The sequence below is a fragment of the Xiphophorus maculatus genome, chromosome 12, assembly GCF_002775205.1.
Source record: "Xiphophorus maculatus strain JP 163 A chromosome 12, X_maculatus-5.0-male, whole genome shotgun sequence".
NCBI lineage: Eukaryota > Metazoa > Chordata > Actinopteri > Cyprinodontiformes > Poeciliidae > Xiphophorus > Xiphophorus maculatus.
This window is the reverse complement of record NC_036454.1, coordinates 15,906,795-15,931,509: the sequence shown is the minus strand read 5'-3', so window position 1 is coordinate 15,931,509 and position 24,715 is coordinate 15,906,795. Positions and strand designations below refer to the sequence as shown.

Below are 24,715 nucleotides of genomic sequence, written 5' to 3'. Positions count from 1 at the left end.
AAAAAAATATTCAGAACCTGTACAGATGACAAGAAGAAAACATATTTGTTTACTGGTGAACATGTGATAGACATGAAAGGAATGTAAATGCTGGCATTTAATGGGGTTTGTGTCAGATGACAGCAATCCTGTCTCTCTTTTAACCAAAATTCATCCCGTGTCAAGATCAGGATGTCATGTGACCGAAACTAAAAGATAAAACTGAATGATAAGTAAGTTGGACAAGGACATAAAACTGCTACAGGCAAATGAACCCTTTAGTGTAAAAACTAAACAGTTAGAGTATACTAATATCACAAAATACTTTTCAAAATGTGTCCAACTAATGACAAAACATGTCAAGCAAAAAAACAAATATCACACGAAAGACACAAATATCCTGAAGAGCCAAAACCAAGATTATCTGGAACGAAGGTTATCTCCGCTGGCTGCTCAAGTTCATGGTGAATGAAGTTCCTTTGGTGCTTTCAGCAATCAAAGACGGGATTACAGTAAAAAGAAAAAGAGTACAGATATGGTTGGAATTGTCCCATAAAAACAGTTTTTTTGTCCTCTATTTACTTTAGTTTTTGCAAAGAACATAATCCATGATTGTGATGTGGATTCAGATAGAGCACTTGTGCCTCTGCAGTCAGTTCTTCCTGCAACCTCGGATCAAAGCTTGTTAAAACCAAAATATTTTTTAAAAAATTACAGCAAACATTTTTACTCTGCAAGTTAGAGAGATCATAAAAACATTCATGTGACAACACTTCTTGCCAGAATGACTTCAGTACATACCCTATGATGCATTTAAAAATATTAACAATAAAAAAACACTTTAGTTTTTACTGCTGTGGTTCTGACAAGTGAAATTCACGGTGACAAATCAGGCTGAAAAATTTGTTGAAACTCTCCCCTTATGTGAAAAAAATCCTCTAGTTGGAGCAGGTGTTAATGTTCTTGCCATCAGCTGCGTCCTCCACCAAAGCTAAGTGATAGTCAGTGGAAAGCGTAAAATGGGACACGCAGCCCACCAGTCCTCCCAGGTATTGTCTGTTTGTGTGAAGGGCGATCTCTTTCATGCCACCTATGGTGAAAAAAATAACAAGATAAAGCAAACAAAAGACAGGGAAGCTATGAAAAATACAGGAATCAAAAACGTAGTGATGCTGACAGAACATAAACCACCTACCAACATACAAGGGTCCATTTATATTGAGTTGTCTCATCTTGCCAGGTGACCTGCCTGTCTTTGCTCCGTAATCATCGACCGTCAGCTTCCCTGATTGGCCATCCCTGAAAGAGAGACAAACTTAGATTCAAGCAAAGCTTCCATCTTTGTGAAAAGCAGCTGCAATCAGTTTCTCTTAGAGCTTACCTGACAGCCTTGACTCTGTGCCACTTTCCATCACTAAATGTCCCGTTGACAGCAATGTTAGCCATACCACTGCCCAAGTTATAACTACAACAGAAATGTGTAGTGATTTAATAGCTGAACAACTTATTCTGACATGTGTTCATAGGTCATTTTCAAAGATCACTCTCCTTGACACTTTTAAGACAGTTTTAAGTTTTAAGACACTTTTAAGATAACAAATTGTTATCAGTTTTGCTTCCTATCATTTCTGTTTGATAGGGATCAAACTTTTCTCTTCTGATGAAATCTGCCTTTCACAAGATACATCCTAAATTTCTCCACATTTGGCTAATTTACAGACAACTTATTTCAGTGGACATTTCAGTACAATAGACCAGCAAAAGTGCATAATTGTGAATTACAAGGAACATGACACATTGATTTAAAAAATTGTTTTTCAGCCTTTTTAACTTTGATACCCCTTCCTTAATAGTTGTGCAGCCAGTTCTAACTTCAGATGTATCTTAATTAGTAAATAAATTCCAAGTGTTTAATCTAATCCCACTGTAAATAAGGATTCTACCATATAAACAAAACACATATAATTGTTTCTCAGGTATAGGATTACCTGAAAATCAGAGCCCCGTCTTGAAGCCCCATGGAGATAAAGTCACTGTTGGGTCTCATTGGACTGTCTCCTCGCCAGAGTAATAAACCATCCTTGGCTGTGCTCTTAAAATGCATGAAAAGGTTTGTCCTGGACCCAGACACCCTGAAATAAGAAAATAAAACTGAGAAGATGTAGTACTTTCTTTTCTCCCCTCCTGTGGGTCTTTTGTGGGCTCTAGTGTCCCTTATATGAAAATAGGCTGACGGGAAAGGACATGCGGCAAATGTCGCCTGGTCCGGGTATCGAACCCGCGACGAGGACACAAGGCCTCTAAACGTGGGTCGTGCTATCCCCTACGCCACCATAGCACGCCTCAAATACGTAATACTTTTTAAACAGGTGTTTAAATTTATATTAATACCAACCTTTTCAGGATATCTCTGTTGTCATAGGTCAGATAGCTTCTGCCTATAAACTGCGGTATTTCTATGGCTTCAGTCACAGCTGCGTAGAGAGGGGAATGTAATAATTGCATATGAACACCAGGTGGCAGTATCTGCGTGCAACAAGCTAAACTAGTTGAGAAAATACTGATCTGTCTACAATGGGATTTATTAAAGGGAGCAAATGTCTATATATTAAAAATGTAGTAATACACTGTGTGCTTTTTGAATTAGCAGAAAATGACTTACTGTTCAAACAGTAATTCCCACACTCTGTTCAATGAAAGCATTAAAAACAAAGAAGGCACAGACACATTTAAGAAAATTAGTTTCCAATATTTTTGTCTAATTACTTCTAAGTCTAAATATCATTAATCTTGCAGATAAGAAAAAGATAAAAACTTTACCTCATAAAGTATTGTAGTCCTCTTTGTGAATTTGAATACTGACCTTTTCTGCTTTTTGCTTTATTTTGTGCATTACATTTAATATTTAGCAACTTGAGAATGTAATTTCTTTCAGTAATGTGATTAATATTTAAAGTCTGATGTTTTTATCACAACTTAAACAACTATAAACTTCCTCTCCTGTTAACTTTCCAGAAGAGCGGATGTTGTTTGAGAAACTGTGTGCCTCATCTCGCCGGCTTTTAACTATTCATGACTGTTTATGGACTAAAAACATCCAAGCAACCACAGTGGAAAGGAAGCAGCTCGTTCATGGATTATACATTTTTCTTTCCTCCTTCTGACCTTTCTGGCAGTGCCTTCCATCATACCCTAGAGGGCAGTCACACTCATAGTCATCCCACTTTGGCCTGCAGGTCCCTCCATTGGCACAAGGATTTTCCACACATGGATGTGCTGAGTTTGCAATATTTACACCGCCAGCAAAGCCAGCTGTGATTGGCATGGTGCGGTCATTGAGAATCAGCTGGGAAAGTAAGAAGAAAAAAAACAGTAAATGGAGAAAAAAATAAAATATGCACAAGATTTTAAGAAAATGAAAGTTTTAGAACATGTGAAAATTAAACCATTTTTTTGCAGAGACCAGAAACATCACAGATGTAATTATGTTGTACAGTTGAAACTAGGAACTGAACCTTCGACTGTACACCCAGGCTTCTAACAGTAACTATTCCAAAAATGTAAAACAGATGCAATCACTGATTCCTTTATTATTTGTTATTCAATTCAGTCATCTCATGCTTTATAAAACATACATAGTCTAACTTTACTGCACAGTTTCTTTCACACATTAGTTATAATCCCATATTCTTATTTTTTATCTTGTGGTTTACTATGTATTTATAGTTTCTTCTTCATATTTAGATGTTTGTTATGTAAACAAATGTCCACCCTACCTGTCTGTATCTTCTACCCTGATGTTATGTACCAGATGGTCTCACAGGCGCCTTAACAGTTTGGATCCTATCTGTTGTTATAGATTCCTCCTCTCTCATATATTACTCTTAAAAACACATCTATACACACTTGTTGGATTTTGTTGCCGCAAGTTCAGCCTTTTACGTAGTCAGACTCACCTTCTGAATGATCCCAGTAAAGGGCTTCATTACACCTGCTGTCCTCTTGGTTTTTTCATAGTCTGGCACCCCACCGAGATAGAGAGGCGAACTGCAGTTGATCTGAGTGAAAGCTCCCTGAAAAGGAAATATAAGAGATATGAGATTATTTTTGGGATTAAGCTGGATGGATGGATGGATGGATGGATGGATGGATGGATGGTGAACAATCAGAAAATTAGATAATAAAAAGGAACATTATAACTTGCATGTTTTTCAAAAGAACTCTAAAAATCTCTAGTTTTGTGAAACATGTAAATTGTGCAGTTAAATTTAGCTTGAAATTATATAAATTAAATTAAACAAACATGGAATTGAAAATATTTTTTTCTTTTTACTTTAGTTCAACCTGGAAACTAACTATGACTGTCAATAACGAGTAAAAGTGTCAATAAGAGTCATGCATTTAAAATCATGCTGTTTTGATTCTCTTACGCATTTAAGTTAGTAAAGCTAGGTTTGAAACTTCCACGATGAGTTTGAGAAATACCTCAGCAATTCCCTCCATCGGTTTTTGGTTGTCCACTTGCAGGATCCCACTTTTAGCAGTTCGAGATACTCTCAACTCATGCCAGGAGTCCAGATTGATCTGCTCTTCACTCCTGCACCACAAATCACACACTTAGTCAGAAATCAGTAGCAGCAGGTGACAGAGGAGGTGATCAGTGTGTTACCTTATAACAGCTTCTCCAGAGCCACAGTCAAATCTGAACTCTAAGTATCTGTCCACCAAGTTTATAGCAAGGAAGTCTCTGCTGCCTGCATCATCACTGTACAGCAGCACCCCGCTGGGCACTGATGGCCAGAATGTCACCTCAAACTCCATGAAAGAGAGGTAACTCTGGGAGGACTGAGGCCACCAGATGACAGCGTACGAAAACACAGTTTCATTGAAGAGGGGAGAGGACAGAGAGAAACCTGAAGGATTGAACAAAGAACTTGAGAAAAGAAGAAGATTAGCGATAAACATAAGTAAGCATTAGCATATGTGAAAAGTGAATGGCAGGAAGAATTTAGGTGAGAAAAGCAAAAATGTGAAAAATTGAGTTGTGGCAAAGCTCCTCTAACATGCAATCAATCGCTTTACAATCACGCTAGAAGTAATAATCTTCTAGCGAATTGAAGAGAGGCAATTCTCTTCAATTGCCTCTAAAATGTAGAGTAATCACCACAAAAATAAAAGTGGTTAAAAGTTATCAGCGTAAATAAAACCTGCATATTCTTTATGGAAAAGGCAATGTTGTTAACTCACTCTCTTCACAAAAAGCTCCCTTGAAGCCGAGAGGACAGAGGCAAATGTAGTCGTCAGCACGGTTTGCAAAGCAGACTCCACCGTTGGCACAGCTAACCATGTCACACACTCTGTCGCTGCACTCACCTTGCAAATAAGGACAAAAAGTTCATCTGCACATTTAACTTGGAAAAAAAAATTCTATTTCAATGTGTTCGATACTGAAAATACAAGGATACATTTTTAACTTATATTTTCTGATCTGTATATTGTTATATTTTACGTTTCATTTTAATAGAGGCTACTACATACATAAAAACTTGAAAAAAAAAACATAACTAAGTAATAAAATCTATGTATTTCAGTGTACAATTTTATTCTCAGCTTTGAGCTGTACAACAATATTTGTTCCCATCTTGAAGCAAAAATTAACTTTTTTTTGCTCAAAGGAACCTTGTTAATATATAATACAGGGTTTTTAGTGATGATGCCATTCATATTTAAACAAAACCTTTGTTTTAGTATTTTTCTATATGAAGTCACTGTTTAATTATTAGATTTCTGCTCAGCTTCTGGAAAAAAGTATATAAATCATGTTTTATATGAAGCATACAGAGAAAACACATGAAAGCCATCCATCCCTCACCTATATCAGCTCCGCTGAGAGCTTTGCCCAGTGGCCATGGCCTAATGTCGGTAGCCTTGTTGTTGATGGTCAGGCTCTGAATGCAGCCCACAAAGCCACGATTTGTGCCTGTCGCCCTGACCAGCCAGTAAGCACTAGGAGATCCACCCACATACAGCGGCGAGCGAAAAGTAATCTTAGTGTATTGACCCTAAAGGAACAAGATTGAAAAGAGCAAAGTGTGCCTTGTCCTCTGTAACAGTAAAGACACATTAATTTTGAAAGCAAATCATCTAATATTTTTCTAGCAATAAATGACTAATATGTTGCTTTTACATTTGATGGCAAAAATATGCTTCATTGGTGTGTTTCTGCCAGTAAGACTCTGATGTACATCACCTCACAAAAGTACAATATTTATAGCTTTTGAACCTTTTCTGACCAAGTATATTCAGATAAATATTGGTATTTTAGATGAAAAACAAACACCAAGTTTTGCAATTATCAAGTGCATGGAAAGGAGGGCATGATTTTAAATATTTACAAATTAAAATCTAACAGCTCTGGCATGCATGCGTATTTAATTAATAAAAGAGTGTGCAACAATTTGCTTTCAGCAGGAAAAAGACCTAACATATATGGCCAGAGTTCAAATGGAATGATTGAGATCAAACATATCTACATGTTAGAATGGCCCAGTCAAAGTCCAGACATAAATGTAACTGAAACATCATTAGCACTATTTCTCTGCATCAAGAAGGTCCTCGTCAAATCCTTTCTGCAAGGAGTTTGCAGGTTCTCCTCTATGTTCCTCTGTTCCTCTCACATTCAAAGACCCAAGTGGTAAGTTAAACTGTCTCTATATTTCCCTGGGTTTTGTTAGTGCATGGTTATCTGTCCACCGGGTCTTTTTATTGCTCTGTCATAGACTGGTAATAGAAACCAGAACCCAATGACCAAGCATGCATGGCCGGTGTAATTTATTTTACATTTACTTATATAGATTGTGTCATTAAGATCCAAGATTTCATCCATAAAAGAAAACTGTTTTGAGATAAAATGTGGAGAGAAAACAAATACATATCTTATTTTAAATGTGTTTTTGTAAAATCTGTAAACGCTACTTCACAATTATTTATGTTGGTCCATCACATAAAATATCAATAATATATGTTGAGGTTATTTGTACTTGAAAAATTGCCAAACAGTATGAATGCTTTCGCAAGATACTGCAATATCGTTTCTGATGTGTAACATTTAAGTGCTTTGGTTACCTGTGAACGTCCAGATATGGGGTTGTCATTGTCCATACGGAGCCAACCGCTCATGCCATCTCTGAATATAGTGACGATGTGCCACTGGCCGAGAACAACAGGGCTCTCACTGATTATCTGGGCAGCTCCGGTGCCACAGTTGAACCTGAAGAGACAAATTATGCACATTATTTATTCTTCCTCCCATGAGTGATCAGAAAGATCAGAATGATGTAAAGTGTGACTCCTTACCTGTAGTGAAGTTTGCCTTGAACCAAAGCTAAAGACATAAAATCTCCACGGCCATGTTCATTCTCTCCACAGTAAAGCAACAAGCCGTCCTCAGAATCAGCCTGTAGAAGAGAAATAACATGTTTCAAACACATTTCTTGACTCAGAGAAAATAAAGTTATGAAAAAGCCAAATGTCTTACCTTAAACTCTAATGCGATTTGAAAGGTCTGGTATGAATTTTTCAGGGGTTCAAAGGTCATGTGAGAGTAGCCATAGAACCTGGGAAAGTTCACTGTCACAGCTGAAGAAGAACGATGAGGAAATTTGTAAAAATGGGTGGAAGATGAAAGAAAAACAACTCAAAATGACTATGCCATCTTTCCCTTTGATTATAATCATAGCAAGAGCTCACTACTGGTACTTTTACATTTTATTTTACATATTTAGGTATAAAATGAAGACATATAGAGTTAAACTTAGATATTTGAACACACTGTGAGTTGACTTTGTTGTCTTTAAGCCACTTTGTAATCAATTTGATGACATAATTAAGTCCATTGCCGGTTTGGAAGATCCTCTTATGCTTTAAATTTCTGTCTTATGCCTTGAAATGTTGCTTCAATATTTCTATGTGTTCTTTCTCCATGATGTCATTTATTTTTTGAAGTGCACCAGTCACTTCTACTGCAAAAGACTCCTGCGCATGATGCCACCACCTCCGTTAAGAAATCCAAATAATTTTGTTCTTCCTACTAACTTAAAACAGAAAAGGGTGAGTTCTTTTTGTTGTCCGATAGTGAGATAAAAGGTTATGTCTTTTGCTACAGTGTACATAAATGCCTGGGTTCAATATCCCTTAAACCAATAGTTAAGTAAACATTTATTTCTCATATAAATAGTACAAATGTAGCAAAGCAGGTATTGCATCTTTCAGTTTCTTACCCTCAGAACAAGAGTCTCCTCCATGCCCCAGGTTACAGTGGCAGCGTGAACCTCCGCTCTCGTAATCAGTGAGGCAGAAACTGTCAGGCGGACACACAGTATCACCACAAGTCATGTCGTAGACGCGAGGTATCTCACCCTGCCAGGGCGAGATGGTACGGATGGAAGTGGTGGTGGCCAAAGGAGGGCTGATGTCAATTCAAAAATGAGAAAGAAGACAAACCATGGTTACTCTGTACTAAAGCTTTATTTCCAATTTTTAGGGCATTTCTCCAGTAGCAGCCTAAGTTGTAAAAATGTTTCCCTGTTGTTTCAAATGCAGGCTTCAGGTAATGCACTTTATATGAACCCATTTACCTGGTAGTGGTGGGTGGAGCAGTAGCTGTTGTGTCGGTAGTACTGCTACGCTCTGAAGGGACTGTAAAAACCAGATCTGTGAAGTCTGAGAATATGGATGAGGGGGTCACATCAACTGGTTGATCGGTGACATTTGGAGGAACTTTGCTGTTCATGTGGTAAACAACATTTCGTCCAGATGGAGGACCAGGATGTGAACGGAGTTGGGACTTTCCGTTGTTCTCACCGATACCTGGGAATGGCTTCAACTGGGGAACAAACAGGTTAAAAACATAACAAGACATCAAACTTCGCAGGTTTAGTCAGATGTCTTTCTAATACTTTTCAGTATTTTCAAATGAACTGTGCTTTCTTGGGACTTATTTTGAATTTTAAAAAAATAATAAAAAAAATTAATTGGATTTGAATTACTAATACCTAACACCTACCTCTTCAATAAAGACATCATAATCTGAATCATCAATGTCAAATCCATCTTCATCTTTATATCTGGAATCAGTGTTATAGCGTCCCACATCCCCACTGCTCATGTCTACTGAACCTGTCACAAAAATGAGGCATAGAAAATAATGACAAGTGTATTATATTTCAAATGCAAACAATAGAAACATAAACCAAAAGAGAGAAACCAAAAAGCATGTACATTTACTTTTCTTAAGGCAATTACCACAACCGTGTTAAAGTTTTCCTTCCGACACTCAGCTCTTCAAAAGAAACGAATTAGAATATCCCACTGCCTCCATACTGCTCAAATTCCTCATTTATCTTAATTATTAGTGTTTTATGAATTTATTCTGAGTGGTAAACAGTTTTCAGTGCGTACAGTAATTAAGTGTAGTGTATAGTTTAATGGGAAAGTATTTTATTCATTAAATACAAAGGTTGATTTAGACACAAATCAGCCTTTAAAGAGGAATGGATGTGGAGATTGAGTTGCTAATTGGTCAAATTACATTAAAACATGAAAAAGCAAGTGAGATATACAATTGTGCAGCGGTTAAGCTATTGTATAACCCTGTTTACACTGTTGCACTGTTTTTCTGGCTAAAACAGACAACTTCACATAAAGAGCACCAGGAAAAGTCAGTCACTCAGTCCCACCCCTGCTGCGCCCTCCAGCCGTGGCCCACTGTGCGTGTGTTCGCATTTCTATTAACGTGAACGACAGTGTAGGGGTCTAGCATCACACACGTAATCCTGTCTGATGAGACAGGGACATAACCCGCTTTCATCCCCTGCTGAGAAACAATGCCTCTGTATTGCTTAGTCAGTGTGTTTCTCTTTGCCGCTCTAATTGGCTCATTTTGCCCCCTTTTATGTAGCTTTCATCTTTATTGCATCCTTTTAAGCACTCAATTTTGTCATGAGTTTTTGACAACAGTTAACTCAACTTAGCTGCCTACCATTTGCAGAGCAGTTAGTTAGAAAAGCCAATTAAATGTGTTGCCTTCTGCAGCCACAAAATAGTAAGTACACTTTACCACATCACACCAAACATGTGATCAACAACTGGATGTTACTACTGACAGAAAAGACGAAGAAGATGACAGGAAGTGACAGGAGGATGCTGGCGCAAAATGTTTTTTGATGACTTCCCACGTGGACAAACTTATTCCACGTGTGATTTTAATTGCGTTTGTTATTTAAAGAAAACACCGCAATTGTGAAATTGTGTTTTATCGACATTAGTGGAATATCAACAAAGTTTTGTAACATAAATGCAGACATATCACAGACATATTAAGCAAGTCTGCTGCTATTACTGGGTTTTTTCTCCAGAACTGGAAACAAATTCAGACACATCTCACCTGGACAAATTAGAAAAATTGTTGCTCAGAGATCCTGTAACATTACAATACATTTTAATATAATGACTCATAAGCAGATTCATTTAATCAGAGATTAGAGAAAAGAAAACTTGAATACCTAATAATTCATGTAGAATGTCTGTGTAGTAAAGAATGTGTCTTTAGGGTCATTTCCTTTGTGTTGTTTTAGCAAAAATTGGTCACCAAGAATAAGTTTTAAACAGAGTTCATACTTTAAATGAACTCCAGGTAAGAAAATTGGGTAACACTTTATTTGACGGGTTGTGAATAAGACTGTCATGACACCATCATAAACATGACATAACACCTGTCATGAACATTAAACTTTAGCTTTAATAACAAAGCTACACAATTTTTAAAGTTTAGTCAGTAATACTTTTATAACAAACTTATGTCAGATCATGATTTCTTGGTTAATGTCAAGTTGTCATAACAAAGACATTTTGAATAATGTCAACTTTGTGCTAAAAGTGTCAGGATTTACAGAATGACACTTTATGACAACAGTCATAAATATTCATAAAGACTTACTCATGTTCATAACAGGTGTTATGTCATGTTTATGATGGTGTCATGACAGTCTTATTCACAACCCGTCAAATAAAGTGTTACTGAAAACTGAGAAGCTTCAAAATGTTGTTAAAACATACTGATGTAGAAGCTGGTAGAGAATGCAGCATTTCAGCTACTAAAGCGACTGTGAGATCGACACCTGGACTCACCGAGAGTTCGTACGGGGTTGTTGATGTGGCTGGGTGGGCTTACACCGTGTATGTTGACGGCTCTTACAACAAACTGGTACTCGGTTTCTGGTAGCAGTCCTTTTAAAACCATGGAGCTGGTCTCAATGGGCTCCCGTATATAAGTCCACTCTGTGTCCATTTCTGGCCTAGCACAGAAATAAAGAACATTACATAGAAATAAGAGAGAGCACAAGAAAAAACATATAGCACTGAATTTACTTTACTTTTCCATTCATTTGTGCATTTGATTTTTCAACATTCAACACATTTTATATTATATTTTAATTTTTTATTCTGTGGACTGTAATGCTCTATATTTGATTTGCAGTTTTTCTCATTTTCATTCTGCCACAACTGATTTTGCCCAGTTTGGGACAATAAAATTGTTTTCTATTCTATTGTCTTCTTATTTATAAAAATAAGTGTATGTTGACGGCTCTTACAACATTCAACATTCAATCAAGATTTGATTCAAAAGAAAATAAATAAAGAAATCATTATTTTTTTGTTTTTATTTGTTATCTGACTAAAAAAAAGGATTAAGAAAAAAAGTATTTAATATAATTCACTTTTATTTCATTACTAAAATTAAATTGACTTCAGTGCTGGCATAGTTTCTTTTCAATTCATCATGATAACAAAAATTGTAGGAAATTACCCGCATGAATAAATAAATGGCTTTTTATTGTTTCTTCATCTTCAGCGGTAGCAAAACACTCAAGGCGTCTCTTGAGCTGGAAGATGTAGAGAAGGATTTGCATCTGAGATGGCCCTTCTGAGTGAATACCAGCAAACCCAGACAGAGACACACATTCATGTCTGACTGTCACAGTGAAAGACTGTCTCTTTTTCTCTCTTTGTTTCTTTGCAGTCACACAATCAAAAGCCATAAGCTCTCCATTACAAATATCAGCACTGTAGTTTTACAGCACTTTTAACACCTTCACAGCCCTTTTTCACCTGTGATATTTGACCAAAAACACATTGTTTAAGTATATAAAAAAAAACACATAGTTCACCTACGGGTTGGGCTATCATCAAAGAGACCCGAGTTACTCATTTGTGACCTCAGCGTCTCTGCAGACAGTCTAGACATAGGAGCCTCTTTGTAGTGTGTGTGTTTGCGTGCGCGTCTGTGTGTGCTAACAGAAAGAAAAAGAAATTCATTCTTTCTCATGTCCCCACTGACTCTTGTGTCAAAACACAAGTGGTTACACTGAACAGACCAGTAGAGATGCATACAAAAGAGAGCTGTATATTCAGAGTTATGCGTTTGAAGAACATGTCAGATTTCCAGCCATTAATACACACTTATAACTAATTTTAAAAAATTGCTTCCAATGTTTACAAGAATGCACCATTAAATGTATTTGACATTTTAAGGGACCAGCCACTTCATTTTGCTTACTCTTTACCCTTTCTCAGTTATGCTTTGGATTTAAGTTTGAACAAATCAATTTTAAAGATGTGAAAATTTAATGCCACTTTCACCAGATGTATCTGCACAATAAAGATAACTGAAGTTAGATTTTAAAGGACATCCAGAAAGTATTTACAGTGCTTCACTTTTTCCACATTTTGTTATGTTTATTCCAAATTGTTTTAATCAATGTCTTCAAAATTCTACAAATACCAATTGATGACAATGTGGGGAACAGGTTTTGAGTGTTTTGTAAATTTACAGAAAATAGAAAAACAAGAAATCAGATTTACACATCTATTGACAGTCCTAGTGAAATTCAACCCCAAATGACCTTTATTTGCTAATAGTCTAAATAGGTTATTTAGGATGTTATCTTTATGTTTCTATACAAATTTTGACATTTTTGTCCAATTCTTTCGTCATTATTTTGCCTAAACCGTCTCACTCCTGGTCTTTGGTCAAATGGTTCTTAGGTAGTTAAATATTGGTTGCAGTGGTACGGCTTGGTACAACTTCATCACTTCAGATATAAAAACACAGCGCCTCCTCCAGGTTAGATGACCGGCCAGCTCTAGGAAGAGTCCTGCTGGTTCCTAATGTCTTCCATTCACAATTGATGAAGGTCACTGAGCTCAGTGGGACCTTCACAGCAGCAGAAATGTTTTTGGATCCTTTCTCAGATTTGTGCCTCAAGACAATCCTGTCTCTGAGGCTTATGGACAATTCCTCTGATTCCATGCTTGGTGTTTGACCTCTGACCTGATGTAAACAGTGGAACCTTAATTTGACAGGTGCGTGCCTTTCCAAATCAAGTCCAATCCACTTTATTTCCTACAGGTGAACTAAGTTAAAGCTGTAGAAACATCTCTAAGATGATCAGTGGAACCTGCTCAGTTTTTAACCTTTTGTCAAAAGCTGGTAATACTGACATAAGTGTGATTTCTTGGTTTTCTATTTTTAATAAATTTGAAGAACACTTTTTTTCCCCCACATCATTATAATGGGATATTTGTGTGTAGAATTTTGAGGAAAGATATTAATTTAATACAATTTGGAATGAGACTTTAACTTAAAGTGGGAAAAAATTGAAGTACTATGAATAGTTTCCAGTTGCCCCGTAACAAAGGTAATTTTGTAAAATGCACTTATTCACATCTTGTCCAAGACTTGGATTAAAAGAATCTTACAGTGGATAAAGGGCTAAGACGTGATTAGCAGTCTTAGCATTACTAGACTCATAAAGCAGAGGGCATTGCAAGCCTCATTCACCAACAATAAGACTAATAAAACTTACAACATGAACAACTGAAACACTCGCTGTCTAACAAAGACTTGCTGGCTGTTTGAGCCAAAAAAAGGAGGCTTTTGAACATCCATCGACGTGGTGAGTCATTGCTCCGATAGATCTCACTCCACCACAACAGATTATTTACAATGCAGTGGGCTGAAGGACAGTCTGCACCCTCACAGCCTTATTGTGTGTGCATTGGGAGCTAGGGGGAAACAAACATTTGTGAGGTTTATGAGATGAAGAAGGAACTCATGGTGATAACATGAACGCTGACAGAAGAAGAGAATCAAATGATAAGCAATAGTTTTTTTGCCACATTAACTGGGTATAGAGGAGCTAATGATAGAAGTGTTATCATTAGCTTAAATACATGCTTAGTGTAATCACTTGAACTTTGCATTCAGCGATGTTATCATAGGGAATAGCTGATTGGAGAAGGCACACCATCTCGTGAGAATTGTTCTCTAATATTAAAACTGTCTTTATCCATTTTCGGTGTTTTTCCTTGACAGAAACCAACTAGAGAGCTCTTCTCCCTCAAAGAAAGTCAGGATTCTTGAAGCTAATTTAAATTCCATTCTAGCTAAACATTTCCACACAGGTTGGAGTAGTATTTAAATCATAAACACTATATAAACTGTGATTAATGCGGCATCGTTCTGTTTTCAATGATTTTTTTGTATTCTGGAGACTGTGTTCCTGGATTGATGTAACACCCTGCATGATGAAGAGCAACTCTTTTTTTTATTAAGGTATAGACTAAGACAATTATTGGAATATACAATTAGAAACTTCTTGAGCAGCATCTTGATGCAAAATAGGGTTTGAATATAAACCTGCCAGTCATGTCGCATTTTGAAACTTTTTACAAATCCTTGTGCAAGATAGCAAAATGTAATAAATTCAATAAACGTAATGTAAGGTTCAAGGAGCAGGTTTTTACAAGGCAGCTCTTTGAACAGTCCATTTTTATCCAGAGACAGGACTGCTCATAAAATGAGAAAATGAAGATATTATTTTCCCTACATTTCTGCAAAATCCATGTCCAGAAAAGGTGTTCACATAGTAATGTTTTTATTTCTATTCTGTTAAGGCTTTCTCTGTATTTCATCCATACACAGAGCAAAGTGTTCATACTGAGAAAGATGACTTCTCCTTGTCTGTGTGCAAAGATGTCTTTAATGTGTCTGAAATTTTTATCAACTGCATTTTTGCAAATGCTGAATGAGTCATGACTGACCTAATGTAAGCCACCAGAAAGTGAAGAACAGGGGAGCTTCCTTGACTCTCTCCTTCCTGCCAAGATAAAGCCAACTCTGTGTCCGATACAGCCATGACGATTGGCTGAGTAGGAGGTGATGGAGGCATGCACATCTCTATAGGCAGAAAACCAAATTAAATTTAGTTTAATCATGATTTAGGCTACTCCGCTGGAAACTATTAAATTACCGATTTCTTCCACTCAGATATTCTTACCATGTGAAGCAGTACTGATGTCTCTGGGCATGCTGGGTCGACCCTCCCCGGCCCAACCGTATGCTCCAACACTGACTCTGTACTTAGAGTTCATCTTCAGGTTGCCAATGTTTACATCCTACAGAGCACATTCACAAAAAATATCGGATACATTATTGAAAGACAGTGAAAGTGGGTTAAAGGAGTTGTAAGACAAAAAAGTTGGGGGAGAGGAACGAATGGGCTCTATTTTACTTACAAAGCTGGCTTGTCCATCAAACTGTCCCTGTTAGAAAACACAGATTTATTCAATGATATTAGAATGTACTGTAACATTAAGAAGATTAAAATATGACACAAGAATAAAGATATACTGCTCAGTGGCTTTTAAAGGTTTGACCAAACAGACAATAATATTAATAGTCAGACTAATCAAATGTTGATAATTAACTATCAGATTTAACTTATCACCATATAAAGATAGTAAATATAATGTGATTTTTAATTTTTGTAATAGGTTATGCCTATTGCTTAGGTGTGTATGTGACTATGCTTGAACCTAAACCAACCACTTCCAGGTTTGGATGTTTGCTTTGAGTTGTTGTTCTGCTAAAAGACGAACCTCTGCCCCAGTCTCAAGTTTTTTTCTACTCTAAAAGGTTTTCTTTCAGCATTATATATTTAGAACCACTGCCTTGTATTTAACACCAGACCAACAGTATTTCATTACAGAGATGGTGTGTATAGCAGAAAGGGTGTCTTCCGGTCTTTATATTCGTGAAGGCAAGACTTTTGAAGAGCAAACCTGAAAGTTTTCCTCTCATCTGATTTTACCTCCTGAATCGCCGACATCTGGAGATTATAATGAACTAATTAAATCCTTCTATGTTTTAATTCCCTTCCTTGCCATTTTCATCAGTTTAAGACACCAGCTATATTTTTCTTTCCCTTCGCAGAATACTCTGAAGTTTGTAGCTGTAACTTCACAAAATATGAAAACGTTTAAGAGATACAACCCACTTCTGCGTGTCCTTTTCGACTATCCAAAACTGCTGTGTTTATGCTTATTGCAATTAAGAAAACATTTATTTATTCCAATGCAAAACCAGGGGGAAAAGAGTTGTGTCAGGAACGGTGCTGTGTAGGTGGTGAGGCAGACGCAGATAACCCAGGTGAGATGAATAACGGTTGTTTTAATAATAAATAAACGTCAAAAACACAGGCAGCACGACTGAGCGGAAGCCAGGGCTCAACGCCGGTAGCAACTGGTTTTTCCAATGGACACACGAAGGACTCAGAACACATTAGACGAGGACCACACAGAGACACAGGTGACACTAAATACACACGGGGTAATTAGGGAACGAGAAACACCTGGGAGTAATCGAGGGGAGAACAGGACAACACAGAGACACAGAAAACTCGAAATAAACACACAGAAAAACACGGAACATGACAAGCTGAACAGGACTCCAGCTTTTTTAATGCCAGATAACAAATGTGTATACTCACAGTGGTTAGCATGTCCAAACTTAGCGGAACCTCCATGATGGATGTCGAACTAATTGGGCGGCCATTCTTCATCTCTGTGTAAAAGACCTGAGTAGTACACGTACAGATATAAATTACTATTATTTTGTTTTAGCAATATTAGGACAGAACAGCAACAATTTATTTATGGCTATTTATGGCTGTAATAAAAAGAAACAGGACTTTTATTGAACTTACAAAGCAACACATTTGCTTCTCTGTAAGTTCTTGGGAAGCCAGTGTCCTGACTAATCCTCTTAGTGCAGACATATGGCCAAAGACGGAGCCCCCACAGTTACACTTATCCACAATTTCTTAATGGTTGATTCAAGGAAGGAAGAAAGAAACTTCTGGTGTGTTATGTAAGGCTCAAACACATGGCCAGCGTTGAAAGAGTGCATCATAGAAAAGAAACCATGCAACGAACATTGGATGTGCACTTTACATTCTCTTTCTAACTATAGTACAAAATATGCACCATGTAAGTTTAAAAAAAAGATAATCCCACTTATCCATTTATGTTTATGTAGTATGTATTTTATTTGACCTCACCTTCCAGAGCAATATTGCACCTAAAAAATAACAATATACATTTGGCAACGAAAGGGTTCCATTCAAACTCATGGAAGATAAAAATAACTTGTCCTTTTTCCTCATGGCCATCTTCCTGGACACATGGTTTTATGGGCACTTTAGAGTGAAGAGAAGAGTGTCTCAGCCAGGCAGGAAGAAATGAACAGGCACTCAAGAAAAAAACGGTGGAAATTTGATTTATTTTCCATCTCGAAAACCTTTGTGAGATTTCAAAAGGTGTTTCTGCCGTTTTTGTGTGTTTTTTTGATGATGCTCTACTTAGTAGAAGGACTTTCAAAATGAGACCACCAAAGGATGGCCGATAGATAAAAACAATCAGAAATAATTTCTAAATGATCACTGCACACATTAAGTATTTAAAATGTGGACAATTGACAAAGTGTTGCATTAAACGTTTATGTAGAATCTGTTTGCACTTACCTTGTATCCAGTGATTGTGCTGACATGTCTGCGGGGCATTTTCCATCGCACACTGAAGGCGCTACAATTGAGAGTCTCCAGCTGGATGTCTAATGGAGGACTCAGACGATCTGGTTTGTACAAACATAAACATGGACATAATCAGTGAGGAAAACAACAAGATACAGCTGGGAAGAGTACGTGGATTACTAGGACAAGGCTTTCAAGAGCTGTTGAGGACACATTCTGACTGACCAAGACTTATTTTTATTTATTTATTTCAAATGGATTTCTAATGGAATTATTTCTATAAATGAAAGCTAAACTGCTTGAAACACAAGCTTAACAATATTCTCCTCTTTATACATTGACAAAGGTGACTCTAAAATGTCTATCAAAGGGGAAAAAATAGAATCACATGAAAACCATAACCTTTAATGATTGTAAGCTAAGACACAATTATTTTTGACATTTTGCCTTTGTAAAACCTAAAGAAATCTTTTCTTTTTTAGAGTTAGATTCTCTGCCTGAAAAATGCTTTTGACTTTTTACAAATTGGGAATAATAATCAGTTATAAAGATGGAGAATGAGTTTCATGCAGCTGAGGTAAAAGAGGATAGACATATAAAAGTTTATGTTTAAGGTTTTAACTCACTTTTACATCAGAGCACAGGAATAAAGGTCTTGAAACAGATGATGGTGTTGCATTATCATCTAATAAAACTAAAAGAATCAGGTCCAGGTTGCTTTGATTCTTGCAAAAGAGCCTTTGCAAGAATCAAAGGCTGCTTGGTAAGAGAATAACATTATAACATGATGTAACTGAAAAAAGTCTATTTTACATATTACTGTCCCTTTAACTGAAGTTAAATTAAATTTGATTTGTCCATGATACATTTTATTCCTGAGAAACAAAGAAAAAAATAAATCTCCCTCTTTTTTGTAAGTGAGATGATTTAATTGATAGAAAATAATTAATGATTTAGATTGATTTTTGACAGATTATTTGGGTGATTATCAGTGGGAGACTGGTCTTAGAAAATCACAGTTGTTTGCTGCTTTTATTCCTTCACGTTTTTTTCTGGTAGCCTTATCTGCAGCTCTTGAGTAAACTTAAGATCCTTTAAAAAAAATCACTTAGCTCAAGAGACTGGCTGGGAAAATGCATATTGGTTTTAATAAGCAATCATTCAAGCTTGTTGGAAAATTAAGCACATAATTAACATTTGAAGAACATGTGGGAACACTGAATTTTACATAATTAGCTGGACAACATGGTCATGCTTGTTGCTTTATCTTTGGAAGGTTGGAGGGATGACCTGAAGAATTGGACTCTAACCAGGCACTAGTGGCCTTTCTTTTTCAGTATGCAGACAGGAAACAGGCAGCGAGAGAAGGGGGGAAGACATGTAGCAAATATCCTGAGGTCAGGAATCAAACCCCGGACAGCTGCGTCGAGCGCTAATAGCCTCCGCTCTACCCCTACACCATATGACACCCCCGTACCGACATATTTATTTCCCTTGCTAACTCCTCAGTTACAAACAAGAGCAGAGGTAAAAACATAATATAATACAGTATTGATTTGGTGCTTTTTATGCTTTTAAATTGCTGAGAACTCAAGAGTTGTGTAGCTGAATATTTTTAAATTGGTCATTTTCTGTTGCAGACTGCAAATGCTGTTAGAATGGAAAGACTTGGATGTCATGCACTAATGCATTATCAGCAATCATAAATGGACGTCACCTGCACCATGTTAGTCATTATTCTAAAACCTAAAGTCAAAACAGTGTTTGCTTGATTTCTCATCTGTTTATAATCATTGGAAAATAACCAACCAATTGAAGAAACACTGACCAGCTGAAACTACAGGTTAAGCATCATCTATTTAAATGTGTACAAGTAGTAATAGCCTGACACATCTAAATATGTTCATAGACGTAACTTAAAACATCTACTAACATGTCTTAGATGTTAGTGCAAATGAGTACTTTATTTAGGACATGCAACCCCAAAGACCTGATTATCTCTGTGGACCAGCCTAAACCTTTTTACCAGCCAAAAAGAAGCAATTATTAGATCTAAGGGACTCAAAGGGCACATATGAATGCAAGAGGGCAGACAAATACCTCAGAGCGAGTAATTTCAGTGCCTTATAGGTCAATGATAAAACTTTAAAGGTAATTATAAAGTGAAGAGTAAACCAGTGAAGAGAAGCAAGAACAGCATGTTTATGTTCCAGTGTCAGGTCAAAGGACAAGCTGCAGTCATGCAAGGCAGACCTAACTAACACCAACGTACAGAAGAGTTAATATATCTGTTGGGATGTAATAAAAGCATGGATGACCCATTCAAAGCTCTTAAAAGATAAAAATGATTTCACTATAGATAAAAGCAATAGTTTAATGTGAATCACAAATCATCTCCAGATTTTAGCATGCCACTCATTTAACAAGGATTGGTACTTCCATCAGGTGAACTTTGTATATTTCTGTCTCCCCAAACACAGACAGAAGAAAAGTCAAATCGGTCAAGATTTCACAAGATGCACAGATATTGATTTTGCTTTTTAATCAGCACCTGCTACATCTAATAATACTCTGCGAGGCTTGAGACATGCCCTCTTGTCTTATCAAGAAGATAATCTCAGAATCACCGCTGGTCTGTGTTTGCCAAGTGCCCTTCTAAATCCTTTGAGGCCACTGTCCACTTCAAACATGATAGAGACAGTTGAATGAATATTTTCCTGGTCTCTCATCCTGTCAACCTGATCGGTGGCTTTATTGTCAGTGTTTTTTCCCCCGATTAAATATTGCCTATTTGAATTGAATTGAGGGTTTTCAGACTCAAATTAACCAGAAGTAATTAAAAATTATTTTTAATAAAAATTCCATTTTAATTCTCATACTAAAATTTTTTTATTTATTTAAATTCAAATTGCAAATGTAAGAAAATTCATTTAGGTGTCATGATTGATCCCCAAATTTATGAACAAGTGATAAATATTTTGAATATTTTACAATTTAATCAGATTTCTTTTTATGTTTCTTTTTTAATATCATGTCTAAGAAACAGGGTAAATCAGAAAATCAGTTGCCATTGTTAAATAAATTATAGGTCACATGTCTAAATTCTACCTTTGTCCCAAACACAGCAGAATAAACCCCAGAAAGAAAAAAAAACTTAAGCTCATCCAGAATGAGCTAGAGAGTGAGAGAGGAATGTTTTGGTTTTCCTTTATTTTCAGAAGCATGGATGGATGGATGGATGGATGGATGGATGGACGGACGGACGGACGGACGGACGGACGGACGGACGGACGGACGGACGGACGGACGGATGGATTACTTATTCACATTCATAAATTCTGATGTCAGCAATAACTAAACTTTCTAAATGTCTTGTTCCTGTCTGATTAGATTCTGTATCACATATCATTTTTATTTTTTGATAAAAATGAATTCATAAACAGGAATTTTATTTGGTATGAGGATGTAACCAAAAAGTAGGTTATGTTGGAAATGAAAAATTTTGATTCTCTGTCAATTATTAATCTGGCAACCTCAACATTCAACACAGCTTTTATGTGTTCAACAGTAATCTTATACTGTTGAATCTTATACTGTAAATAATTTGCTTCCATATCCCCACCTTAAGATTTACGTTGAAAAGATTTACTTCCCAGATTTTTGTCCCCCAAAAGAAAACGATCAGTGAGCTGCATGCAGCTGTCTTCCTTTAAAGAACAAAGTGGGACGAGTTTGAAGGTATGAAAACAAAACGCTGTGTTTTAAACAATAGTAGCTGGTTTGTCTTTATTCAATTTTAATTGTGTTTCACCAAACAAAAGTTCAAGTGCGAGAAGTGGTTGTGGAGGGTTCATTAAAATGCATGGTTCTCTTATCAACTTCGTAATGCTAGATATGCATAACAATAAGAGTAAAAAAAGCGAAGCTTCTGAATTATTCCATCAATAATTTAACTGTCTATTCAAACGGGGGAATGAAGCTGTCAAGGAATTAAAAAGAAAGACCACCTCAGGGGGGGAGCTTCATTCAATTTTAACCTGAAACCACCAGCTTTTTTGTCAAAGCCTGATGTGATGCATGTGGACACTGAGCCCTGCTGACATTCTAGCCTCCATGAAAACAAGCTCTGAGAGACATCAAGACAGAAAAAAACAACAAGTACAAATGTCACTGGCAGTCATAAATGCAGAGCTACACCGGCCCTGTGCATGTTTGGCAGTCAAAGCTGTGACTCGGACACTGTGCAGACAGACAGACGTAAAAGTCAACCCACATTGGCCTGAGGGCTCTGAGAGTGAAAAAAAAGTCAGTGGTCAGGGGGAATGACAGTGAGGGAAAGAGGAAGTGATGGAAAGAGAAGTAAAGGAAGTGGGACAAAGAAACAAAGAAGAAACGGATACAAAGAGGGTGTGACTGAAGAGGAATCTAAGGATTTCAACTAAGATGTACTCAGTAGTGTAAAAAATGAACAGAAGAAAGCTTAGCATTAACCTTTAACTAAAACGTATCTACTTATCTTTAGATCTTTATCTTTCAAAGCATTTATACTATTTCTTGCAAAAATGTTTGTAAAATAGTAAAATAGAAGTTGAACTAAATACACTAAAAATCTAGCAGTGTAGAGATCAGACGACATGGTGTTGAGAAAAAAATTACTTAACTCAAGAGCTTGGCTGAAATAGAAAATACATTTATTTGTTATTTACGACACCGCATTGAAGGCTCAGCCTGCTTGGTGCTGATGATAGGAAGATCTGTCATTGTTTAGTACACAAGTCATCTTGCGACTACTTTTCTTTTAGCAGTAATGTCCAACTTTTAGCTGTTTGTTCAACAAGGGAATCTGAAAAAAAAAAAATTGTGAGAAGCTGCAGTGTAGCAAGGGATAGGGGGGCGACATTCATGCTTGTTCCTGCAGTGAAAACCACATGTGATGCTGCTCCAGGGAGTTCACTGAAACAGTTCTCAGTTTGTTTTGTGGATTTATTTCTGTTTGGAGTCTGATCTTCATCAAGTATAAGAGGTGATTGGGTTGTAGTTAGACTGAGGGCTTCTGATTGATTCCCTAATAATATTTCACCTCTTCACCCCTTTGATCTTTCTCATCTTAAAATTACAAGTATTGTTTTCCTGAATAATAAATACACAATACACAAAAATACACCTCTAAAGAACTGTCTTTGACAGACCAGGTAGTGCTCTCTGGATAAAAATATTTGTTCTGCAACATTTTTTGCATATTTTAACTAAGAATAGTTGCTGTTTTTGTTTTTACAGTTGATAAATAGTTTTTCTTTCTCTGAAATCCATTCTTGATTGCAAGCAAAAGAAACACATTTCTAAATATCTACTTCATTGTTTCTGTCATGTTTCCCAGCATTTTTGTGAATGGACTTTTATTCTTCAATTTTAAATTAAAAAGCTGAAACACAAAACCAGAAAATAAAAACAATGTTTGTCAGTCTGCATAGAAATGGTTGCATTTAAATTTCTTCTCAGTAAACTGGACTGAAAAAGAACATAAGTTAAAAAAAACACATTAAAATAACAATGGCATAGTTGTACTTAATTTTGCATGCAGTTTTGTTCTATGGAAGGAAAGGGGCTTTGTTTTGAATAGAGAATGTACCAAGTTGTGTTTTGCTGTCTTTGAATACACATAAAAAGATTTACAGATTAACGAACTGTCTTGATTTATATATTGTGTTTTTTTTTTCTAAACAGTGATCCTTCAGTTTTCTGTGATATCATGAATAAAAGGTGAAAACATTTAAAAATACAGTCAGTGGCACAAAGAAAAAGTGCATGCTCAGCTATCATCCTCACGTTGCCATGCATGTTACAAGTTTATTTCATTGTTATGCTCATTGGAATAATATTTCATGTTCCCAGTCCAACTAGTTTGTGGAAGCTGAACTCACCACTTCTCCGCGCATTTGATCTTCTGGCACCAAAGCAAACGCTGGCAGAGCAGATAGCAAAGAAAAGTAAACATAGTAGACGCTTCTCTTTACATGTAAGATCCATAATTTCACTTGGTCAAATCCACATTTTAGGACATATCCAAAAGCGCAACTTTATCAATAAGTAGATGCTGAGCTGGTGGGGAAGCTGCCTCAAATGAAAGCTCGTCTCTCTTCCAAATTTGGAGACAAACGCCCTCCAAAGACGCACGGGATCTGTCCGTGGGGGAAAGGGCAGCTACGCTTTGACACTGATAAGATTACAGTCAGCAAAAGATCAGTGGGGTGGGTCATGAACGGACGAGCAGCCTAGTGACCGAGCCCCGGAGATGCGCTCTGACAGACGATGGACGACAATCCCGCCGTTAATTCGTCCTCACAAACACCGATGAATGGTGGCCACGGTCATTTTTACGCATGATCGATGTCGTGCCACGCTCCGATTCGCCTCTTAGACAGCAGATGAGCCTCACAACCAAGTGCAAGGAACGTGGGGCCATTTAGAGCTAAGAGGATAATAAGCGTCTAATCCGCGCACTGGACACAGATGGAGAGCATGTCTTGGCGCAGAAGCAGGAGGAGACGCTCAAACAACAGACTCTGAATATTAATGCTGTGCGTGCGGGACAGCATTAATGTTGTAATCACTTGGCAGGAGTGAGATCTGAAAAGTTTGTGCTTCTGCGAAATTCTGTTATGAGAGAAAGAGCATTATTTGAATAAGATTCTATATGAATTAGCTACAGTTTTTTTAAAATGAGGTGGACCACCAGCTCAAATTTCACTTTTTGTCAGTTAGTTGAGCATAATATAACTTTGCATAATAATTGGCCAGAAGGAGCC

General features: G+C 36.9%; 1 protein-coding gene across 2 annotated transcripts; it reads right to left on the bottom strand.

The window, feature by feature from the left end:
• Positions 1-24,401, bottom strand: egflam (EGF like, fibronectin type III and laminin G domains). 2 transcript variants are annotated; one of them, XM_023343023.1, is made up of 25 exons: positions 23,831-24,401; positions 17,901-18,010; positions 16,869-16,955; positions 15,616-15,642; positions 15,378-15,495; positions 15,142-15,277; positions 11,167-11,333; positions 9,044-9,156; positions 8,616-8,863; positions 8,259-8,446; positions 7,517-7,617; positions 7,336-7,436; positions 7,105-7,249; positions 5,852-6,041; positions 5,227-5,352; positions 4,649-4,892; positions 4,465-4,576; positions 3,936-4,052; positions 3,145-3,325; positions 2,642-2,665; positions 2,375-2,453; positions 1,968-2,111; positions 1,361-1,444; positions 1,175-1,278; positions 1-1,069 (listed from the first exon to the last, which is right to left on the bottom strand). In XM_023343023.1, the coding sequence occupies exons 1-25, from the start codon at positions 23,934-23,936 to the stop codon at positions 918-920; spliced, it is 3,204 nt and encodes a 1,067-aa protein (XP_023198791.1). In that variant the 5' UTR covers positions 23,937-24,401; the 3' UTR covers positions 1-917. The 2 variants fall into 2 exon arrangements, with proteins under 2 accessions (XP_023198791.1, XP_023198792.1); XM_023343024.1 differs by lacking the exon at positions 2,642-2,665.
• Positions 24,402-24,715: the final 314 nt, after the last annotated feature.